At 35.3% G+C, this 23,699-nt stretch overlaps 1 protein-coding gene across 4 annotated transcripts in view; it reads left to right on the top strand.

The window, feature by feature from the left end:
• Positions 1-23,699, top strand: part of OSBPL9 (oxysterol binding protein like 9) — a 180,640-nt gene that overhangs the window by 130,985 nt on the left and 25,956 nt on the right. For all 4 annotated transcript variants that reach the window (XM_059922327.1, XM_059922325.1, XM_059922328.1 and 1 more), the window contains 7 exons: positions 1,234-1,329; positions 2,013-2,060; positions 3,051-3,080; positions 3,893-3,943; positions 15,447-15,485; positions 19,005-19,095; positions 20,387-20,494. In XM_059922327.1, coding sequence (XP_059778310.1) covers positions 1,234-1,329; positions 2,013-2,060; positions 3,051-3,080; positions 3,893-3,943; positions 15,447-15,485; positions 19,005-19,095; positions 20,387-20,494 — 463 coding nt within the window. The remainder of the gene's footprint in view (positions 1-1,233; positions 1,330-2,012; positions 2,061-3,050; positions 3,081-3,892; positions 3,944-15,446; positions 15,486-19,004; positions 19,096-20,386; positions 20,495-23,699) is intronic.

Below are 23,699 nucleotides of genomic sequence, written 5' to 3' on the forward strand. Positions count from 1 at the left end.
AAACCAGGTTGGCCAACCCATTGTTTTTTCCATAATGCTATACTGTCTCAATCTGATGTTTGAGATCATGGCTGTGAAAGTGCTTTAATAATGATAAAGTGTTAGGCAAAGATGAGGTGTTGGTTTAATATAAAATGAACTCTGGCCTCAGTTGACTAAAATGGGGAATGTGAAATGATCAGCACGTTTTGGCAAAAGGCAGGAGAGAGAAAACAATTGAAAGTCAAGTATGGTATGTTGAAGCACTATATTTCACCCATTTAGTACAGAGTTTTGTGGTTGGGTTGTGATTGTGACATTAGTGGTTCCCGACCCTTATTTCCCTGTTTAACTCCATGACTTCTGGGCATGCAGATATGGCAAGATGGTAGCCTTGTTCAATCTCAGACTATTTTGTCTTTTATACTCAAGATTGATATATTTTTCAGATAAAGATGATTAAGAACTCAAAGCTTTCTTTGGAATAAAGTTAAAACATAGGAATCCCGTGCTAAAGTTAAAACATAGGAATCCCGTGCTCTTGGAACTTAAAATTTTTAGCGTACAAAAAGTAGGACATGCAAATGCTGGACTGTTAAACTGAGAAATAAGTGGGCCCTCTAAATAAATAAACATTTACGAGGTGTCCAGAGTGTAGTGTTCATGCCAAGGGTGAAAATGAGTAGGGAACTTAAGACAGAAGTGTTGTCACTTTCACTTAGGGAGGACCCTCTTAGATGAGGTGAGAATTTTGAGTTTTCTTCTTTTTTTTTTTTAAATAAGGGAAGAGGAGGAAAACATCAGAGCTAATGGGGTAGTTTAGGGAACAGGAGAACTAAATAGTGGGAATATGAATTTGAGATTAAGGGACTGGAGGATTGAACTGAACAAAAAGTAGGGGGGAAATAGGAGGTAATCTAGGTTGTTTTGTATATGTTCCTTTAGCTAAATTACTGTTGCTTTGGAGCCCATTATGGGGCTTTTGGGAGAGAAGAAAATGATTCTGAAAAAGCAGGGTAAATTCTAATTTGAACAGCAGCACATGTAATTGATGAACAGGGAACAGTGCTAGAAGTTCTTGAAGGAGATTGATGTACCACTATTCTTAGAGAATTTAGATAATTTAAATAGACCTATTATTTATGTAAAAGTTCTATTTTTAATTTAGAAAAATGAGATGTCATGTATGAAGGGTGAAGTATCTTTTGTACTATTAGACATTGCTGGGATTTATTGCAATTTTTTTCCCTCTAGGGTTTGGATTCAGGATTTGTTCCTAGTGTCCAAGACTTTGATAAGAAACTTACAGAGGCTGATGCTTACCTACAAATCTTGATAGAACAGTTAAAGGTATGGCATTCGATTATATATTGAATTTATATAAAGTAGTAAATGTTACTGAGCTGGATTTTGAGTAAAAATAGTTACTTGATGTTACTTTACAACCCTTACTGGTTTTTCAGTAGTTTTTAAAGCTAACCTAAACATAATCAGAAGAAAATAAGACAAGATTAGATTCATATTTTGTTTAAAAGTTGTGTGAAACTGGTAAATTTTAAGTGGCTCGATTTCTAAGGCCATTTTTCATTTTGGGGGAGTTGCGGGATTGGGAGAGTTTACTTCTCTACTTCCTTTATCATTATTAAAATTTTCTCCTTCAACTCCCACTTTAAAATTAATTACAAGCAAATCTCCTGGAAAGAACAAGGAATGTTGATAAACTTGGATGACAAGGCAGAAAAAACTTAGGTTTGAACTGATATTTTAAGTTCTTAAAGTCATATGTTTTCTTTTCCTTGTAATTCTACCAGAGTAATTGATCTTGACTGTTTAAAATAGTTCAATAGAATCTGACTTGATAACAATGCCTTGAAGAAATGTGTGTTATCTTGTATTTTAGTAAACATTAATTATACATTTAATGCATGTATAAACCATCCCTGGCAGAAATATGTTTGCTTTTCTTTGCTTAGTAAATGTGTACTATGTAGTACAGGCTTGACGCTATAATCATTTTTTTCTTAATCCTGTAGCTTTTTGATGACAAACTTCAAAACTGCAAAGATGATGAACAGAGAAAGGTAACTTCTATAATCATGATTTTGACTTTAAAATTTTTGAAACCAAGAGCCTTTTGGAGAAGTAATAGAAGGACCTCGGTGTTTTGACTACTATAATAGTACTGTTGACCTATTATGATAGTATGTCATATAGATTTCAAGTGGAGTTTTCTGGTGAATTTCTGGTATGGTTTCATAATTGAACAAAAGAGTAACACAGAAAATTTTATTATGATACCCTTTTTGTAAGTACCACCTTTAGGAATAAGTTCTTTCTCTTCAAGTATCATATGTTGAAGATTGAAAGTTATTAAATTTACATGTGGTCACTTCAGATATTAATAAAGCAACCAGCAAAATTTTCAAAATAAACCAGAAGACACACATGAGGGAACAAAATGAATGTTGCTTTAATTATAGTTCCTCCCTTTGGGTTTCTGACAACTACTTTGTAGTTTGAATATTGTTTTCTTTTCTTCAATTAACATTTTTCTTCTCCTTGACTAGATTTCCTGATGCAGCATCATTTATTTTTTTGCATTTCTGTTAACCATAGCCTTGCATTTGTCTTTTACACTTGGTAATAGTAGTAACTCATGTTTAGCTCACCTTCTTAGTTTTGGAATTCAGTCTCATGTCATTTTTTAAACAACTTTGCAAAATTTAAGGTGATTCTAAAATAAGCATTTTAAAATCACATAGTGAATCCTATAGAAAAAACAAAAATTGTTTTCAGGTAAGGGATAAGAATGTTTTATATTAGTCTTACAAATCTTGAATTGAATCACATGAATTTTATTTGAGGATATAATCCATAAAATGTTTGAATTTTTTATTTAAATGTTTGATTTAAATTAAAAAGTTTAACCAAAAGCACTCCCCAACCTGCCTGAACTGATTTAGAGTAATGAGTACATTTTGGTAAAATTCTTTAAATGACTAACCAGTAAAAAACAATGATACCTCTTTGTGTTTCTGATAATTTCTGTTTAAATTTATTATTTTTCACAGAAAATTGAAACTCTCAAAGAGACAACAAATGTAAGTTATATGTTTGATAAACTCTGGCTTTGCATTAGAAAGTGCCTTAAAATGTTTCTATTTTAAGTTGCTACTATTAATAAGAGCAATTGAGTTTTTAATTTTTATGAATTTTTACAAGAGTGTTTAAGAATTGTATTATCTCCTATCTTAAAGGACTTTAAGTGACTAGAATAATCCCTTTAATTGAATTGACTTCGTGTGCCATTTTATCTGTTTCTGGTCTTGTCTGTTTGAGACCCTTGGATAAAAGGTTTCATCCATGCACAATGTATATTCTCTTTTTTATAATTAAATATATAGTGATTTGAGTTTTCTGATGTACTGGCCTTCTGACATTATATAATGGGTTTCTAATAAGATTTGTATTTTGATAAAAGCATTTTAAAAACAGACATGGTAGTATTCCAGGTTCACCAATATTTTGATAGGATCCTTTACTCTCCATAATTCCATGAAAGTCTTGAATAGACGTTTTAGGAATTTACATTGGGATTGCCTGCTGATGATCTAAGAATTTGGAAGTTAATCAAATTCGCATCACTTTATGTTTGAACTGTTGAAAGACCCTTTAGATGTTATTCAGTATAAATTAACAATTTTTTGGTATTTCCAAACAATTCATAGAATTGCTAATGATAATTTCATTTGACACTATCAGCATGTTAGAACCCACTGGAAATCCAGAGAGGGTATTTTTTATGTAGAATAGACTTAAACACTGTATATTTGAACTGACTTTTATATTTTAAGTTTTAGCATTGTATGGCCATTTGGGGGAAGATCCTAAAATCAGTGTTTTGTTTTTATAGAGCATGGTAGAATCAATTAAACACTGCATTGTGTTGCTGCAGATCGCTAAAGTAAGTAAATTTTATTTTTGATTACTTTCATTTAATGGGATTTTAATATATGGCATTTTTCTCTAATAGCCAAAATACTCAGTTCTGAAATATATTACCTTTCTACAGTAAATTTAAGTTATAGTTTGGCGTTACTGGTACTATTGAAAAACCATTGTGTTTGGATGTTACCTTGCCAGCCTGTGCTTGTTTTTGATAAGGTCATTTGTGATGGTGGCTGGGAAGGAGGGGAGCACATTTGAATGACTCACCCTTTCCATTGTCACTGCTTGAAATAGGGACATATTTTGCAAAACCTTTCACAAAAAAGTTTTTCTTAGGAAAAAAGGAATTTAAACTTTAGCAGAGTTGTTTTTTTCATCCATAATGAAGAGTACAATAGAGATGTGTTTTTTTTTAATTGTTTTTTACATATTTTTTCTAGTACTGAACTGTTGGGTTGGCCAAAAGTTTCATTCATTTTTTTCCGTAAGATGGCTCTAGTAGCACTTAATTGTCTTTAACTTCATTCAAAACAATTTTGTTAGATTGATGAAACAGCTGTCATATTAGCGTGCATTTAAAAAAAGACTCATCAAAATTGGTGCATTTTTGTGTAGCCATTTTAATATTAAAGATGGAAGAAAAAAAGCAACATTTTCACCATACTGTGCTTTATTATTTCAAGAAAGGTAAAAACACTGCCAAAATGCAAAAAAAGATCTGTGCAGTGTATGGAGAAGGTGCTGTGACTGATCAAATGTGTGTGTCAAAAGTGGTTTGCAAAGTTTCGTGCTAGAGATTTCTTGCTGGATGATGCTCCACAGTCGGGTAGACCAGTTGAAGTTGATAGCGATCAAATCGAGACATTAATTGAGAACACTCAATGTTATACCACGTGGGAGAAAGCCGACATACTCAAAATGTCCAAATCAAGCAGTGAAAATCACTTGCACCAGCTTGGTTATGTTAATCGCGTTGACATTTGGGTTCCACATAAGTTAAGCGAAGAAAACCTTCTTGACCATATTTCCGCATGCGATTCTCTACTTAAACGTAATGAAAACGTTCTGTTTTTAAAACAAATTGTGACCGGCGATGAAAAGTGGATACTGTACAATAATGTACAGAGATCATGGGGCAAGCGAAATGAACTACCACCAACCACACCAAAGGCCAGTCTTCATCCAGAGAAGGTGATATTGTGTATATGGTGGGATTGGAAGGGAGTCCTCTATTATGAACTCCTTCCGGAAAACCAAACGATTCATTCCAACAAGTACTGCTCCCAATTAGACCAACTGAAAGCAGCACTTGATGAAAAGTGTCCAGAATTAGTCAACAGAAAACACGTAATCTTCCATCAGGATAACGCAAGACTGCATGTTGTTTCTTTGATGACCAGGCAAAAACTGTTACAGCTTGGCTGGGAAGTTCTGATTGATCCGCCATATTCACCAGACATTGCACCTGCGGATTTCCATTTATTTCGGTCTTTCCAAAATTCTCTTAATGGAAAAAATTTCAATTCCCTGGAAGACTGTAAAAGGCACCTGGAACAGTTCTTTGCTCAAAAAGATAAAAAGTTTTGGGAAGATGGAATTACGCAGTTGCCTGAAAAATGGCAGAAGGTAGTGGAAAAAAACGGTGAATATGTTGTTCAATAAAGTTCTTGGTGAAAATGAAAAATGTCTTTTATATTTACTTAAAAACCAAAGGCACTTTTTGACCAACCCAATACATTAATAAACCACTGCTTTAATTACTGTTCCTTATTCATGGAATAAGAACATATTTTGGATTATTGTGGTTGGTTAACAATTTCATGGATATTGCCTGCTTTTCTGAAAAATTTTGGTGTGTTCAACCTAAATATGTACTTGATTGCATGACATTTTGAGAAACAAGAATTTAGTGTTTGAAAATAAGTATTAAAAAAATTTTTTTTCCATTGACTGTACCTCTGTATTTCTAGCCAGTGGCTAGAAGCAGGTGGGCAGCCAATTCAGCAACCAGTTTTGGAAATGATGTTTGAGTTTTTAATTATTTGGCCTATTTTACTTATTCAGTTGCATATATTTGTTTGCCTAATAAATGGACACTATTTTCCTAGCATTGTTAATGACACAATAGTATAGAAAAATGCATTTGTGCTTAGATAGTATGGATATTCAGCTTGTAAGTTTAGGGGTGAAGGGAAGTATCACTTTCTTTTGAGGCCAGATTCAGTATTAAAGTGTCAGAACTTAGGGCTTGTGTTCATTTTCTAGGTATTTTTGACCACTCTGCCTGATTTCCTATGTATGTGTCTAAATTCTTCCATCTATTTTTGTGAATCAGAATACATTCTAAAGCTTAAGAAGGGAGTATAGGGTTGGAGGCACAAAAGGGGTAAGGTTTTCTTTATTGTGAAATTACATGGGTGGGTTGGGGCCACCTACAGTTACCCAGAAGCTTATATACAGATAACCAGTAAACTACATTAAGCCCAGTGTGAGTAGATAGGTATTTTAGGGATTCAACAGTGCCTTCTCTAGAAGATTGAGGAAGTAGAAGAGCTGATAGTGTTTAGGCCAATTTGGATCATCTCTACAAATCAATCAGGTCTTTAGATAGTTGTAAAACAGGGCAGCCTAGCCTCTTTCAGTAGCTCACCATTTAGCCACCCAACAAGAACATTTTTGATGTTCTGTCTTTGGAATGAGTTACAATTCAAGTTACTAGAACTTCTTTCTAGAAATTTCTACAGTTAAGTCAGTACCTGCTACCTGTCTGTTTTAGCCCAGCTTAATAGACCTGCATTTCAAGGTCCTTCAGAATGGATAACATGGATCAAGTAAATGGAGTTTGGCTTTTTAATTTTTTCCAGAAGGAATTTCATCGTTAAGGCTTTTTATGTACAGATACATCCCTCAAATTATATATATGTACCCTGTATGAACTCTTTGTGTATTTTTAAACAATTTAAGTGTAAATTAGACCATGTCACTTGCCTGCTCAAATCCCCTTATTGGTTTCCCACCTCCCTTGGAATGGAACTTAACCATAACTTCATGTCATTTGAGCCGTCACTACTCCCTCACCTCACCTTGCTTGATCACACCATTCTAACAACATCGGCCTGTTTTCTTTTTCTCAGGCCAAGTTTTTTCTGCTTCAGGGATTTGCATTTGCTTTCCCCTCTGCCTAGAAGGCATTTCTTCCAGACTTCCAGGGTTCACACCCTCACTTTATTCAAATTTCTGCCCACGTGAAATCTCTTTGGAGAGACCTTGCTGACCACTCTATCTAAAATAATCTCTACCCTCCCAGTAGTTTCTTTTTCTTCATGGTCTTGCATCATTAGCCAGATTTACATGGTATCCTGTTTATTGTCTGTCTATACCTGACTATAATCTCCATGAGGACTTTGTCTTAGAATGCTTGCACTGCCATAACAAAACACCACAGACTGAGTGGCTTTAACAACAGAAATTTATTTTCTCACAGTTTTGGAGGCTAGAAGTCCAAGATCAAGGTTCCTGTTGATTTGGTTTCTGGTGAGGACTTTCTTCCTGGCTTGTAGACAGCCACCTTCTCACTATGTCCTTACGGGACCTTTCCTTGGTGGTACACACTGAGATTGAGCATGAATGAGAGCTCTCTTGTGTCTCTTCTTAGAAGGACACTTACTGGATTGGGACCCCACCCTTAGGACCTTATTTAATCTTAACTTACTTCCTTTACTCCAAATACAGTCACACTGGGGTTAGGGCTTCATTGTCTGAATTGGGGTGGGGGGCCCACAAACATTCACTCCATAACACCACTGTATCCTCAGTGCCTAGAACAGTTACCTGCCACAAAGTAGGGGCCTGATAAATAATTGTGAATTTTGAATGATTTTTTTAACACATAATTTTTAATAGTTGTGTGATTTAGTATTTCCACTATATGTATGATATTTTAATTTATCATCCTTATGAATTAATCTTTGCATAATCAGTCAATCTGTGATTAAGATATACAGTTTTTAAATAATAGTGAGAGGCAGCATTACATTTTTAAGAGCATGGACTCTGGAGCCAGATGGCCTGGGTTTGAATCCTTGTACCACCACTTGAGCAAGTTTATTTATCCTCCCTGTGCTTTGGTTTTCTCCTATATAATAGGAATAATAATATTATCTGTACTCTTGCTGATAGTGTGAAACTTAAATGAATTAGTGTTTGTAATGCTCTTAGTACCAAGCATATAATTAGTCCTAAATAATTGTTAACTTAAAAAAACTTTTTATTAGGACATAAATTTTAAAGCCACAGAATGGCATGTTGGTAAAATTTTGAGAACTTCCATCTAACACTGATGGGAATATAAATTGTTTTAGTTACTTTGGAAGATTATTCTGCCCTGGCAGGTTAATAAGACTTTGGAATCAGCTACTTTTAGAAGATGTATTGTCATCTGAGACCCCAAAGGGATGTGGCCCAAAAAAAAAGAAAAAGAAAATGTAGCTAATTTGATACCTTTCTTGTTTTGGGTTGATTTAGTTTTAGGTTCTTAGAGGCAGCATGCTATAGGTAGGATTTTAAGCTCCTTCCAGTTTTTTGAGTCTTTGATTTTAATTCTCATTCCCCAAAGCTTCCCACCTGCCTAAATGATTAGTGCATTGGTTCCCAAAGTTTGGTGCACATTAGAATCACCTGGGAATCTTTTAACAATTCTGACACATGGCTCCCATTCCCAGACATTCTTGTTGTAGTTGCTGTGGTGTGTCACCTGGGCATTGGGGTTTTTCAACTCCCAGCTTGATTCTGATGTGTAGCAAAGTTTGGGCACCACTTGGTTATTGGGATTTTCAGGTAAGCTGTGTTAGCTCAGATGACTTCATTCTTCCTTTGTACCATAGATAGAGACAGCAGTGTTCCACTCATGGGGAATTGCAGAGGAAGTGAGGAGGGGAGGGAGCAGAGTGAAGATAATCTGGGAGACCCCTGCAGCTGGGGACTTGACCAGTTTTCTTCATTAAGATTAGGTGATATGACCAGATGTCACAACTTGCATAAGCAAAGGAAATTAATTTTAATAATGTATTTTATTTAACTCATCGTATCCAAAATAATACCATTTCAACATGTAATCAATATAAAAATTCATTCATTAATGAGATACTTCATTTTCTCTCCCTCCCTCCCTCTCTCCCTCCACCCCCCCCCCCCACCCCCCGCACTAAGTCGTCACTCTCCTGGGTGTATTTTGCACTTTGAATTAGCCACATTCAGGTGCTCAATAGCCGCATGTGACTAGTGGCTTCTAAACTGGACTTCCCAAGTCTAGATTATCGGTTTAGAACTGAGTTGTCTGACCATAGATACTTTTAAACTAGAATGTATGTTTAAGTTATCCTTGGATCCCAGGTTCTCTCCCTAGAATGTTTTTCTGCATAGACTTTTTGTTTATATCAGTATTCATTAATTTCTCATGAGAATTTTTTTAAACCAGGTTTATTGATATATAATTTACATACCATGAAGTTCACTCATTTAAACTTTATACTTTAGTGGTTTTTAGTATATTTACAAAGCTGTGCAGCCATCACCATAATATAATTTTAGCACATTTTTATCACCCCAAAAAGAAACACCATACATAGGAAGAAGTCATTCCCTATACCTCTTTCCCTCACTTACCCTTGCCCCTGCCTTTCCTCCAATCCCTGGCAACTACTAATCTATTTTCTGTCTCTAGACTTGCCTATTCTGGACATTTCATATATTTAGGATCATACAATATGTGGTATTTTGTGACTGGCTTCTTTCACTTAGCATAATGTTTTCAAGGTTAATCCATGTTGTAGCATGTATCAGGACTTAATTCTTTTTTATTGCTGAATAATATTCCTTTGAATGATATACCACATTTTGTTTATCCATTCATCAGTTGATGAACATTTGGGTTGTTTTCATTTTTTGACCATTATGAATAATGCTGCTGTGAACACTTGCATATGATGTTTTTGTGCGGGGACGCATGTTTTCATTTCTCTTAAGTGTATACCTAGGAGTGGAGTTACTGGGTAACATGGTAACTCTATGTTTAACTTTTTTAAAAACTGCTAAACTACTTTTCAAAGCAGCTGCACATAATATTTCCACTCATAATGTGTAAGGGTTCTTTTTTTTTTAAACATCTTTATTGGAGTATAATTGCTTTACAGTGTTGTGTTAGTTTCTGCTGTATAACTAAGTGAATCAGCTATACGTATACATATATCCCCACATCCCCTCCCTCTTGCGTCTCCCTCCCTCCCACCCTCCCTATCCCACCCCTCTAGGTGGTCACAAAGCACCGAGCTGATCTCCCTGTGCTATGTGGCTGCTTCCCAGTAGCTACCTGTTTTACGTCTGGTAGTGTATATAGGTCCATGCCACTCTCTCCCTTCGTCCCAGCTTCCCCTTCCCCCTGCCCACGCCCTCAGGTCCACCTTCTATGTCTTGTGTAAGGGTTCTGTTTCCCCACATCCTCACCAGCATTTGTGATTGTCTTTTTGATTATAGCCATTCTAGTGGTTTTCATTTACATTTCTTCTGGAGAAATGTCTATTCACATTCTTTGCCCTTATTTTATTTTATTTATTTATTTATTTTTAAGTCTTCATTGAATTTGTCACAACATTGCCTCTGCTTCATGCCTTGGCCTCCTAGCCTCAGGGCACGTGGGATCTCAACTCCCCGACCAGGGATCACACCCACACCCCCACACTGGAAGGCAAAGTCCCAGCCACTGGACTGCCAGGGAAGTGCCATGCCCATTTTTCTAGTTGGGGTTTTTAATCTTATTATTGAGTTGTAGGAGTGATTTTATATATTCTGGATACAAGCCATATCAGATATATGACTTGCAGATTTTTCTTCAAGTCTGTGGGTTGTCTTTTTACTTTCTTGATAGTGTCCTGAGAAGCATGCATATTTTAAATTTTGATGAAATCCAGTTTATCAGTCTTCTATTGCTTTTGCCTTTGGTGGCTTTTCTGAGAAATCGTTGCCTAATCCTAAACAACAAAGATTTATTCCTGTATTTTCTTTCAAGAGTTTTGTAGTTTTTGCTCTTACATTTAATTTAATGTATGGTCCACTTTGAGTTAATCTTTGTGGTGTGAGGTATGGATCCAGGTTCATTTTTTGGCATGTGGTTATCCAGTTGTCCCAGTCCCGTTTGTTGAATCTCGTCAAACTTGAATTAGAAATTTTCTTTCATCACCATAGCATATTTATTTTTTATTTCATGTAATAAGTACATGTATAGGTCCATAATTAAGAGAGCTTTCATTAGACTACATTGCCTTATTAGAAAGATAGGAATATATTTCATGTATCTTATTGGTAGGCATGGTTTTAAAATACCGAAGTCTATAATTCTGGTCAAAAGTCTTGTCAAATTATGTTGTACTGATGTTTTTGTTACTATCATATTTCCAGATCTCAGTCATGCTTGTTTGTTCAAAGAAGAGAGAATAGCCATTGTGTTAAGGAATGAGGGACTTATAACCAGATAAACATATGTTATAATCTAAGTGGGAAGTAGCATTAGACCCTTTCTTTGTTTAATTAACATAATTCAAATTGAAATCAGTTGGATCTCTGGTTTAGTAGTACTTGAGATTTAGCTTTGGCTGACCCTGATAAAAGGCAACTTGCGGTTTACTTACAAAACAAAAACAATAAAAAGTTTTAAAAAGAAAGATGGGGGGAGGGGGGATGAGTGTAATACGCCTTTTAAAATAAGAGAACAAAATTCCTGAAGTTCATGATGGGAATGGATTGGTAGTAAGGCATTTAATAGTGTGGGTTTGTCTAGATTTGACTCTGCCTTAAACCACAGCAGTAACAAAAATAATAAACCCTGACTTAAAATACCCTGTAGATAGCATGCATTATTAATTGAGAATATTGTCAGATATTTAAGTTTATGTTTTCTTCCAGTTTTACTGAGACATAATAGACTTTGTAAGTAGACTGTGTAAGTTTAAAGTGTATAATGATTTGACTTACTGCATCGTGAAATGATTATCACAGTAGGTTTAGTGAACATCCATTATGTCATATAAATACAAAATCAAAGAAATAGAAAAAAAAATTTTTGTCCTTGTGATGAGAACTCTTAGGATTTACTCCCTTAACCACTTTCATATATAACACACAGCAGTGTTCATTATATGTATCATGTTGCACATCACATCCCTAGTACTTACTTATCTTAAAACTGGATATTTAAGTTTATTTTAAATTATACCAGAAGTAGAAGTGGTGGTTTTCTTAGATAATATAATGTACTGTATCAGTAACATATTGCTATATAACAAACCAACCTAAACTAAGTGTCTTAAAATAGCAGAGTCATTTATTTTGCTCACAAATCTGCAGTTTGGTTAGGCCTCATGACTTATTTCTGTTTCATGCAGTGCCACCTGTGGTGGCTTGATTGCAGGGGCAGGGGTGTATGTGTTGAGATGGGGGACCCAAAGGATCCACTTTCAAGGTGGCTCACTCACATGCCTGGGAAGTTGAGCTGGGGGCCTAGGTGCTCCTCCATATAGTTCTCTTTCCAGCTGCTTGGCCTTTCTCACAGTGTGGTGGTTGGGCTCCAAGAAAACAAGGTAGAAATTTGTGGCATTTCCATGACACCAGAAGTCACACATAGTCACTTCTGCTATGTTTATTGGTTAGGGACAGTCACAGAGTTTCAAGGATAGGGGCCATGAACTCTACCTCTTGTTGGGACCATTTTTGGAAAATTTAATCTACCACATGTATTTCTTTCCACTTATTGCCACTTACATATATCTCTATCTAAGAAATTCTTTGGAAAAGTCAATTTTAGAAATTAGAAATTTAGAAATTAATGGGGAAAACTAAAAGTAAATTAAAATATCATCTGAACAAGAAACTTTAAAATTTCTCTTTCTGTGTAGTTCTCAAGATTTTATTTTCAACTGTGTCTATTAAAAATTACTGAAACTTTGGATATTGTAAATATATAGTTAATTCAGTTGTGCAAATCCCAACATGAATTATGGACTTATCAAAATGCTTTTATTCTCAAAGATATGCAAAGGATATGCACTGTGTTGGCAGTTTGCAAGACCACCCTTAGGTTTGGTGATTTGCTTGGAAGGCACAACTTGTAATTGTACTCACAGCTATGATTTATCACAGCAAAGGATCCAAAGTAAAACCAGCAAAGGAAAAAGGCACATGGGGCAAAATCCAGAGGAAACTAAGGCCCAAGCTTCCAAGAATCTTCTCCCAGTGGGATCATACAGGGTGTGCTTAATTCCTCCAGCAACAGATTGTGACAGCACTTGTGAAATGTCTCCCAGGGAAGCTCATTAGAGACTCAACACCTAAGGTGTTTTTTTGTTTTTTTTTTTTTTAATTTTATTTTTATTTATTTATTTTATTTACTTATGGCTGTGTTGGGTCTTCGTTTCTGTGCGAGGGCTTCCTCCAGTTGCGGCAAGCGGGGGCCATTCTTCATCGCGGTGCACGGGCCTCTCACTATCGCGGCCTCTCTTGTTGCGGAGCACAGGCTCCAGACACGCAGGCTCAGTAATTGTGGCTCACGGGCCCAGTTGCTCCGTGGCATGTGGGATCTTCCCAGACCAGGGCTCGAACCCGTGTCCCCTGCATTGGCAGGCAGATTCTCAACTGCTGCGCCACCAGGGAAGCCCAACACCTAAGGTTTTTTATTGGGGTTTTTGTCATGTAAGCACTGTTTACCTAGCACTTACCAAGCAAGAGTCCAGATTTCCAGAAGGAAAGCTGGTCTTCAACATAAGCCATTTTGTTTGCTTAAACAGATTAGGTGCAGTGAGCTGCCCTTATGATAGTGAGGTGGTGGGAACCCTCCTAAAATCCAGGTTCCTAGACACCAAGCCAACGGCCAACTTTGTAGGCAGGCTTTTCCGAGGATAGCTATTTCAGGCCTGCTATGTTAATTCTTTAAAAAAAAATTATCCCCAAATCTTTAAATTGCTCTTGGTTGTCCCGTCAATCTGTAGATTTCTGAGTAAACTCTGTAGTTAAAGAAAGAAAAAGTTATGTATAAATGATATATAACTTGGCTGTAAACCAAGACCAAATACTGGTTTCTATTAAAACTTGAAAACTTCTTGATAGTATGGAGTTAAAACTTTAAACAGTTTTAAGTTAAATATATTGTCTGTGTAATACTAATAGGTAGATTATAGTTACAGGAACAAATATGTTTGCTAACTTTTCACCACCTTCTTCCTTAAGTACATCCTTGGAGAAGAGAGGCAAGGCAAAATATCAATAGCATATTAGTTAAGACCTTGAATTCTGGAACTAGACTATATGTATTGGACTAGACACTGTAGACTAGACTAGACACTCTCTCTGTCACAGTTTTCTCATCTGTCCAATGGGGATAATAATAGTACCTACTTTATAGAGTTGTCGGTGGAACAAGTGAATTAATAATATACAGGCAGACCTTGCTTTATTGCATTTTGCAGATGTTATCTTTTACAAATTGAAAGTTTGTGGCAAACCTTGTGTCAAGCAAGTCTGTTGGCGCCATTTTTGCAACATTATTTGCTCACTTTGTGGTTTGTCACATTTTGGTAATTCTCGCAATATTTCAAACTTTTTCATTATTACTGTATTTGTTATGACGATCTGTGAGCAGTGATCTTTGATATTACTACTACAGCTCACTGAAGGCTCAGATGATGTTTAGCATTTTTTAGCAATAAAGTATTTTTAAATTACATACATTGTTTTTTAAGACAATGCTGCTGCACACTTCATAGACTACAGTATAATGTAAATATAACTTTTATATGCACTGGGAAACCAAAAAATTTGCGTGACTTGCTTTACTGCGATATTTGCTTTATTGTGGTGGACTGGGACCAAGCCCGCTATATCTCCAAGGTATGCCTGTACGTAAAATACCTGCCAGGTAGTAGGCGTTAGCCCCTATATCATCATTCTGTGGATATGGTGATTATGGTTACTGAAACAAAAATCAGACCATCTATTTAGAAAAGTATTGATATACTTCTGGGGCCAGCAGCCAGAATATGGGAAATTATGTCTATCCTGAGTTTTTAAGGGTATATGATTGTCATACCTTTGCAGAACGGTAAGAGTTTGGGGGTTGTGGAGACTTGGCATAATTTACTGTAAAGTTAAACCCAGAAATATTCAGGATCGTTAATCCTTAATTAATATATCTGCTTTCAGTCATTGATACCAATGTGACTACACAGTTCAATAGGATATTTCTACAAAGAATTTAATTAAATGCCTGTATAGAAAAACAATTGCCATGCTCTTGGTTAGAATTATGTTTGGCTAGGAATGGACCAGTGAAATTACTATCTTAGTGGAAGCAGAGTAGTAGTTTTCTAACGTTGTTGCTTACCCAGTAAAACAAGTTTTCTTACTAGGGAAGAAAGTACACAAGGTGTTACTTAAATGAAAGAATGAAGTTAATATTTTTAACATTTCTCCTTAAGGACCAGTGTAATGCGGAGAAGCACGCAGATGGAATTATAGTAAGTTTAATCTAATCTTTGTTCCCCTTTACTTCTGCAGAGCATTATAACCAGTTATGTCAGGAGAAGCCTGAATTTCTACTCATTTTTCAACACAAATTCCTCTTTTTACCTACTCACTGCTCTTTGTTTGTTGACTCTTGCAATTTTCCTTGAGCTCTTAAAGTTGGCCATCTTTCAGCAATCATTTGGAGGGGAAATGTCGATATTAAAATTTTGCTGAGTCTTGATTCTTATTGAATCACCTTGCATGTGTTAACTTGAAGGGTTAATCATGGTATAAAAATGCAGCTTTTATGACTAAATAAGGCATAACTCACAATGCTACATTTCTTGTCCAACTTCTTTTTTTCTAATGAAAGCAGAAGGGGAGGGGTACAGTATTGAAACATCTTAATTTAACTATATGGTTATAGGTTTCTATTAATTTCTTATCTTTATTTTTAGATTTTGTGTATTGTGTTAACTGTAATTGCTACTGTGGTGTATACTGCTTTTTTGTAGGAACAAGTTGCAACATGAATTCTTCCACTTATAGCCATTTTCTATTCTTTCCTCCCCTTGGGTTTTACTCTTCCCTTACATTCAACTTACCCACCAAAAAGAAAAGAAAATTTTATTGGAAATAAAAGTTAGAATTTGAAGATTTGCAGTTTAAGCTACCCTGGTTTTATGGTAGATGTGTGACTTGTGTTCAGACTGTATTTCTGAAGAAGGAGGCAACCTTTTTTGTCTGAGGCTTTACAAATGCCAGCTTATCTGAGATCTGGAAACTCATTTTGTAAATCTTGAAAACCATCTTATGATTATATTTGAAAGGATGAGCATGTTATGTTTATATTTGGTTTAAAATGAAAAATAAGTTATGTTTACATATTTCTTAAGAAAACAGAGTAAGAGAAACATTTTTAAAATTTGAATTAAACACATTGGAATTTTTGTTTTTCTTCACAGTGTGAGTTCATAGTTTGAGCCATGGTGATTTAATACAATTATGTGATATAATTACAATATAATATAATATCTCTTCTGAGATATCAATTAAGATTATAAGCCTCATGGAAAAAGACTGTGTATGTTGTCTAGCATTTCATGGTTCCCAAAGACCCTAAGGAAAATTAATGATGGCAGTTATTTTTATCTCTTTTCTCTCAAAGCAAATCAGTTACTTTTTATTATGTTAAACAATAGTTTTATAAAGCATACTAAAAATGTTTGATCATTTGTAGTTAAAAACATCTAGATAGTTTATACTGATAGAAAACCTGAACTTGTAGAAAACAAACATATTTGAATCATTTGATCAGGGACTATAGCAATTTTCCTTCAGAGTTTTTATTTTTAAAAAAAAGCACTGTTCATGGTTTAGGCCTTGGACCCAGACTGCTAAGACCTAGCCCTGCCACTTACTATCTGTGACCTTAGGCAAGTTACTTAACCTTTGAGTCTTTGTTTCCTCATCTATAAAGAAAAGTGACTTCTATCTCAGAGGATTGTTGTAAGATAGTATGCACATAGTACTCAATAAATGTTAGCTATACATACATATAAGTATATATAATTGTATTTTATATTGTATTGCATGAATTTTATTAATTTTACAACAGATTAGGGTTTAGGATTGTCATTTGTTTGCACTTCTCAAGCTCTGCACATTCTTTTTTAAAGCAAGGCGTAGAATGTTATTTGACATTTTTTAGCCTGAAGTTGGTTGACCACGGACAGTAGTTGTATTTTCTATTAACAACAGGAACAAAAGAAAAAGTCTAAAAGTGTTTTGTGGGATTGACAAACCTAATATTAGGCTTCTGAAAAACAGAAGATTGCATTCAAAAGATTGAATTCTGGTCCCTTTTTCCAAAGTTATTGTATTTCTTGGTCTCTTTAGTAATTTTTTCTTATATAATAGGTTGGGGATAAGGAGGTGGGATATTCTCATTCTTATGGCTCAGAGTATTAAAGGTGGGATTTTGCCTTTGTAAAGCACTTGGAGCCCTTTAGAGAAAAATCACTGTGTAAAAATAAGGAATTTATTTTAAGAACAGCTCCAGGATTGTTGAGACACTTGTTTAGGTATTATGGCCCAGCCTGGTATCTGAAAATAGAATCCTAATGTAATAACCAGAAAGCCCTTAGAGACCGTAGCATCCAGACATTTCTTCATTTTATACACTGGGAAAGTGAGGCCCACAGAAGATGAGACTTGGCAAGTCACTGGTAGAGCAAGGATTCTAGGAATTAAAATTCTAAGTCTCTGTTTCTGTGCTTTTCCTAATGCTCCAGAACCTTCCTCACTTCACTTTACTAGGCTTTTGATTATTAATGATTGTTTTCAGAGCTTCTTCTCTGTGTCCTTTATTTTCTAGGACTAGAATATTTATGGTATGTAGACTGTTGTGACAAGAATCAGAATTCTTATGTTCAAATCAATTTAAGAGATCTGATTCAGTGATTTTTACATATTGATATTTATGCAGAGAGGGGATATAAGAAAAAAATAACTTAGGCATTAAATAAGAATGCTATAAAAACTTTCCTATTACCAGTTTCCATTGTTATGTGCTTTTAAATTTTTACAAATGCTTTTGGGGCTCATCAATAAAGTATCTTTTCTAATTCTGTTTCAGTATTTTCTATTACAAGCTCTACCTAATACATGTTTGAAGTTTAGTTTTCCAGATCAAGGAAAGCTAAAAAACGTAAATTTTTATTTCTTGGGTTTTATCTAGTATAGTCTTCTAAGTGGTGGTTTCAAACTTAACTTTGGCAAAGGCCTTGGTTTAAAATTTCCCCCTCCTCCAAATAAAAAAATATCAGTAAGCTTTGGAGTCTTGTTTTTAAAATGCCATCATGCTGGCAAAATAGTGTCTTGGCTTGGAGTCAGAAGAACGTAGACTTTTTTTTTTTCTCTCTAAAATTGTAACTACATGTTTGAGTATTTTTTCCCCTTCTAAATCCTCAAAAAGAAAAGACGTCCAATTAGAAGATACATTTCTTTGCCTTTAGTGACTGTAAAACTAGATGCCTATACGGTGCAATACACATTGGTGGCAGTAGTATGGGATGTAAAAATAAGATTGTAGTGGTACAAATACATTAGCTAGTCATAGGTATAATGCTTATTAATACCAAAGCAGGAGAGAGCATTTCTCCATCTTTGATATTTGTGGTGAATTAAAATTTCAGAAGCACTGAGTTGAATTGAGAGGTTATTATTTTGGCTTCCTGAAACCATTCTACAACTCTTTCCAAGTGTTTTCATTTAGTTTTACCTTTCTATATGTCAGAGATTCATTCATTTTCCCTCCTTACTATGCTTCTTTAAATAATCTTATAAGAAACTCTTAGACTTCCGTATAGTAAAGTTGTTTTATTTCCTCTTTGCAATTTGACCAACATGTCTATACAGCTACCCTCAGGACTTTGCTGTCAGAAATGTGGGCTTTTCATACATTTGGGAGGGTCAATGCTGGAAGGGTATTTAATTAAAAATAACTATACTGTGCTTCTTTATCTCAGAGTACTATTAATCCTGTAGATGCAATATATCAACCTAGTCCCTTGGAACCTGTGATCAACACAATGCCTTCCCAGACTGTCTTACCTCCAGGTATAGTATAATATTTGGAAAAATGTTTCACAGGTACATTGATGACAAAAAACTTAATTTTTTATGGCAGTTGTAGTAATCTTGAAGGTTTTTTTTGTTTGTTTTTTAATAAGTAAAAGGAATCTCACACACAAAATACAGCCAAAAATGAACTGGAAAAAGATGATAATATTTTGGTATTGGGGCTTTTTGAGTACAGTTAAAGGGCTTTTGGTTTTCAAAGTGAGATGGAAGACAAACATGGTTACTTGGATTAGCTGCTGGGACAGAATCCTATGACCCAGGATTCATGGTTACCAAGGAAAACTTAATATACCTTGATCTACTTGAAAGTAATCCAGGAATGTTCTATTTTGTCATATTCTTTATAGCTCTGAATAATACAAATGGTTTCTTCATGGTGGACTTAAAGATAATGAAAAAGGGAAGAATGAAATTTGTGATGCCTACTGATTAGATAGACGTGTATTTTTAGGGATAGAGTAATAAATTTTTTTTTTTTAACTGGCAGAGGAGGGCTTAAAGCCAACACCCACTGGTTCCTTTCACCTTTTTGTTGCATCCAACATTTCAGTGTTTTCACTGATGACATAAGTCAGAAATTTTACTGGAAAAAAGAAAATCTTTTAAAAAATACTTATTAAGTATGTGAGATCTTTTTATGAATTTTTACTCCTTAGGAGAATGAACTTAATATCTCTCACGAGATTAAGAGGAAGTACTGTGCCCCATTTTAGATTTTACAAGTGGTTTGATCCTCGGGGGGAAACAGTTTATCATCCGAAGCATTTGCTGGTTTTACAGAGCAGTTATACTGAGGTATTGGCCTATCTTGACTAGTCTCTTGATATCCTGCCTAGTGTCTTAGTACTAGGTAGCATATCATCATTGAGTTTAAAGGGGATTGGGGGTCAGAAAGGAGGAGTAGAATGGAACTTGACTTAATAGAATATTGTCTCAAAAATTACTGATCTTCAGGATATTGCAGTTAAAGAGTTGTGTTTGCTACCAAACATAAAATAGATAACGAGTGGGAAGCAGCCACATAGCACAGGGAGATTAGCTCAGTGCTTTGTGGCCACCTAGAGGGGTGGGATAGGGAGGGTGGGAGGGAGACGCAAGAGGGAGGAGATATGGGGATATATGTATATGTATAGCTGATTCACTTTGTTGTAAAGCAGAAACTAACACACCATTGTAAAGCAATTATACTCCAATAAAGGTGTTAAAAAAAAAGAAGAGTTGTGTTTGGCTTTTTCTCTAATTTATTTCACGTGTTCAAATCTCCTAGAACCTGCTCAGTTGTGTAAGTCAGAGCAGCGTCCATCTTCTCTACCAGTTGGACCTGTATTAGCTACTACCTTGGGACATCATCAGACTCCAACACCAAATAGTACAGGTACAGATTTGTGTAATTCCTTTACTTCCCATAACTGCCCATTAACTTTCAACATTTGTATTTGATTACTGATGGGAAAAAGATTGAAGAAAGGTTGTGTGTTTTGTATTGGAGATACCTTAGCTCTATCATTACAGTTCCATACATGGAGTGGTTAACTTTGTGATTGAACCAGAAGTTTAGTAATAATTATAATTTAAATGAAATAAAATACTGCAGAGTTTTGTGTATTTGTTTACCTTAAGACTTATTTTGAAGCTCTGTATTGGCTTTTTAAAAAAATTTGCTTGAGTTAGATTTATATACTTTCTTACTGTAAAGGAATCAGATAATACAGAAGTATGAGAACAAAAGTTGTAAGTCTTCTTTACTCTTTGTCATTTATACATGTATGTACCTACATACCTATATTGTATATTTTTATTGTTTTTTCCCTGACCTAAATGAGATCATGTGGTTCTGTGACTTTCCCTTTTCATTTACTGAGAACATTTAGAGAGCTTTCTGTGTTCATACACTTAGGTCTACAACATTCTTTCTACAGCTGCTCAACTGGCTATTACCTGTTTTTCTGCTGATGGACATTTATTTAGGTTGATTCCAAAATTTTCCTATTATAAGCAGTATTTCAGGGAATATCCTTGTACAGCACCTTTTGGCACATAAGAATTTTTTAAGGATAGATTTATTGGTCACATTTTTGCCAATTTTATAAGCAAAAAAAGGATACTTGATTTTAGTTTGCATTTTCTTTTTTTTAACACAACTTTTTTTTTTTAATCAGTCATCAGTTTTATACATATCAGTGTATACATGTCAATCCCAATCGCCCAATTCAGCACACCACCATCCCCACCCCACCGCAGTTTTCCCCCCTTGGTGTCCATACATTTGTTCTCTACATCTGTGTCTCAACTTCTGCCCTGCAAACCGGTTCATCTGTACCATTTTTCTAGGTTCCACATACATGCGTTAATATACGATATTTGTTTTTCTCTTTCTGACTTACTTCACTCTGTATGACAGTCTCTAGATCCATCCACATCTCAACAAATGACTCAATTTCGTTCCTTTTTATGGCTGAGTAATATTCCATTGTATATATGTACCACATCTTCTTTATCCATTCGTCTGTCGATGGGCATTTAGGTTGCTTCCATGACGTGGTTATTGTAAATAGTGCTACAGTGAACATTGGGGTGCATGTGTCTTTCTGAATTACAGTTTTCACTGGGTATATGCCCAGTAGTGGGAATGCTGGATCATATGGTAATTCTATTTTTAGTTTTTTAAGGAACCTCCATGTTGTTCTCCATAGTGGCTGTATCAATTTACATTCCCACCAACAGTGCAAGAGGGTTCCCTTTTCTCCTCACCCTCTCCAGCATTTGTTGTTTGTAGATTTTCTGATGATGCCCATTCTAACTGGTGTGAGGTGATACCTCATTGTAGTTTTGATTTGCATTTCTCTAATAATTAGAGATGTTGAGCAGCTTTTCATGTGCTTCTTGGTCATCTGTATGTCTTCTTTGGAGAAATGTCTATTTAGGTCTTCTGCCCATTTTTGGATTGGGTTGTTTGTTTCTTTAATATTGAGCTGAATGAGCTGTTTATATATTTTGGAGATTAATCCTTTGTCCATTGATTCGTTTGCAAATATTTTCTCCCATTCTGAGGGTTGTCTTTTCGTCTTGTTTATGGTTTCCTTTGCTGTGCAAAAGCTTTGAAGTTTCATTAGGTCCCATTTGTTTATTTTTGTTTTTATTTCCATTACTCTAGGAGGTGGATCATAAAAGATCTTGCTGTGATTTATATCAAAGAGTGTTCATCCTATGTTTTCCTCTAAGAGTTTTATAGTGTCCGGTCTTACATTTAGGTCTCGAATCCATTTTGAGTTTATTTTTGTGTATGGTGTTAGGGAGTGTTCTAATTTGAATCTTTTACATGTAACTGTCCAGTTTTCCCAGCTCCACTTATTGAAGAGACTGTCTTTTCTCCATTGTATATCTTTGCCTCCTTTGTCATAGATTAGTTGACCATAGGTGCGTGGGTTTATCTCTGGGCTTTCTATCTTGTTCCATTGATCTATGTTTCTGTTTTTGTGCCAGTACCATATTGCCTTGATGACTGTAGCTTTGTAGTATAGTCTGAAGTCAGGGAGTCTGATTCCTCCAGCTCCGTTTTTTTCCCTGAAGACTGCTTTGGCTATTCGGGGTCTTTTGTGTCTCCATACAAATTCTAAGATGATTTGTTCTAGTTCCGTAAAAAATGCCATTGGTAATTTGATAGGGATTGCATTGAATCTGTAGATTGCTTTGGGTAGTAGAGTCATTTTCACAATATTGATTCTTCCAATCCAAGAACATGGTATATCTCTTCATCTGTTGGTGTCATCTTTAATTTCTTTCATCAGTGTCTTATAGTTTTCTGCATACAGGTCTTTTGTCTCCCTCGGTAGGTTTATTCCTAGGTATTTTATTCTTTTTGTTGCAATGGTAAATGGGAGTGTTTCCATACTTTCTCTTTCAGATTTTTCATCATTAGTGTATAGGACCGCAAGAGATTTCTGTGCATTAATTCTGTATCCTGCAACTTTACCAAATTCATTGATTAGCTCTAGTAGTTTTCTGGTGGCATTTTTAGGATTCTCTATGTATAGTATCATGTCATCTGCAAACAGTGACAGTTTTACTTCTTCTTTTCCAATTTGTATTCCTTTTATTTCTTTTACTTCTCTGATTGCTGTGGCTAGGACTTCCAAAACTATGTTGAATAATAGTGGTGAGAGTGGACATCCTTGTCTCGTTCCTGATCTCAGAGGAAATGCTTTCAGTTTTTCACCATTGAGAATGATGTTTGCCGTGGGTTTGTCCTGTATGGCCTTTATTATGTTGAGGTAGGTTCCCACTATGCCCACTTTCTGGAGAGTTTTTATCATAAATGGGTGCTGAATTTTGTCAAAAGCTTTTTCTGCATCTATTGAGATGATCATATGGTTTTTATTCTTCAATTGGTTAATATGGTGTATCACATTGATTGATTTGCATATATTGAAGAATCCTTGCATCCCTGGGATAAATGCCACTTGATCGTGGTGTATGATCCTTTTAATGTGTTGTTGGATTCTGCTTGCTAGTATTTGTTGAGGATTTTTGCATCTATATTCATCAGTGATATTGGTCTGTTATTTTCTTTTTTTGTAGTA

Source organism: Balaenoptera ricei, chromosome 1 (genome assembly GCF_028023285.1).
Source record: "Balaenoptera ricei isolate mBalRic1 chromosome 1, mBalRic1.hap2, whole genome shotgun sequence".
In the NCBI taxonomy this organism is placed as follows: domain Eukaryota; kingdom Metazoa; phylum Chordata; class Mammalia; order Artiodactyla; family Balaenopteridae; genus Balaenoptera; species Balaenoptera ricei.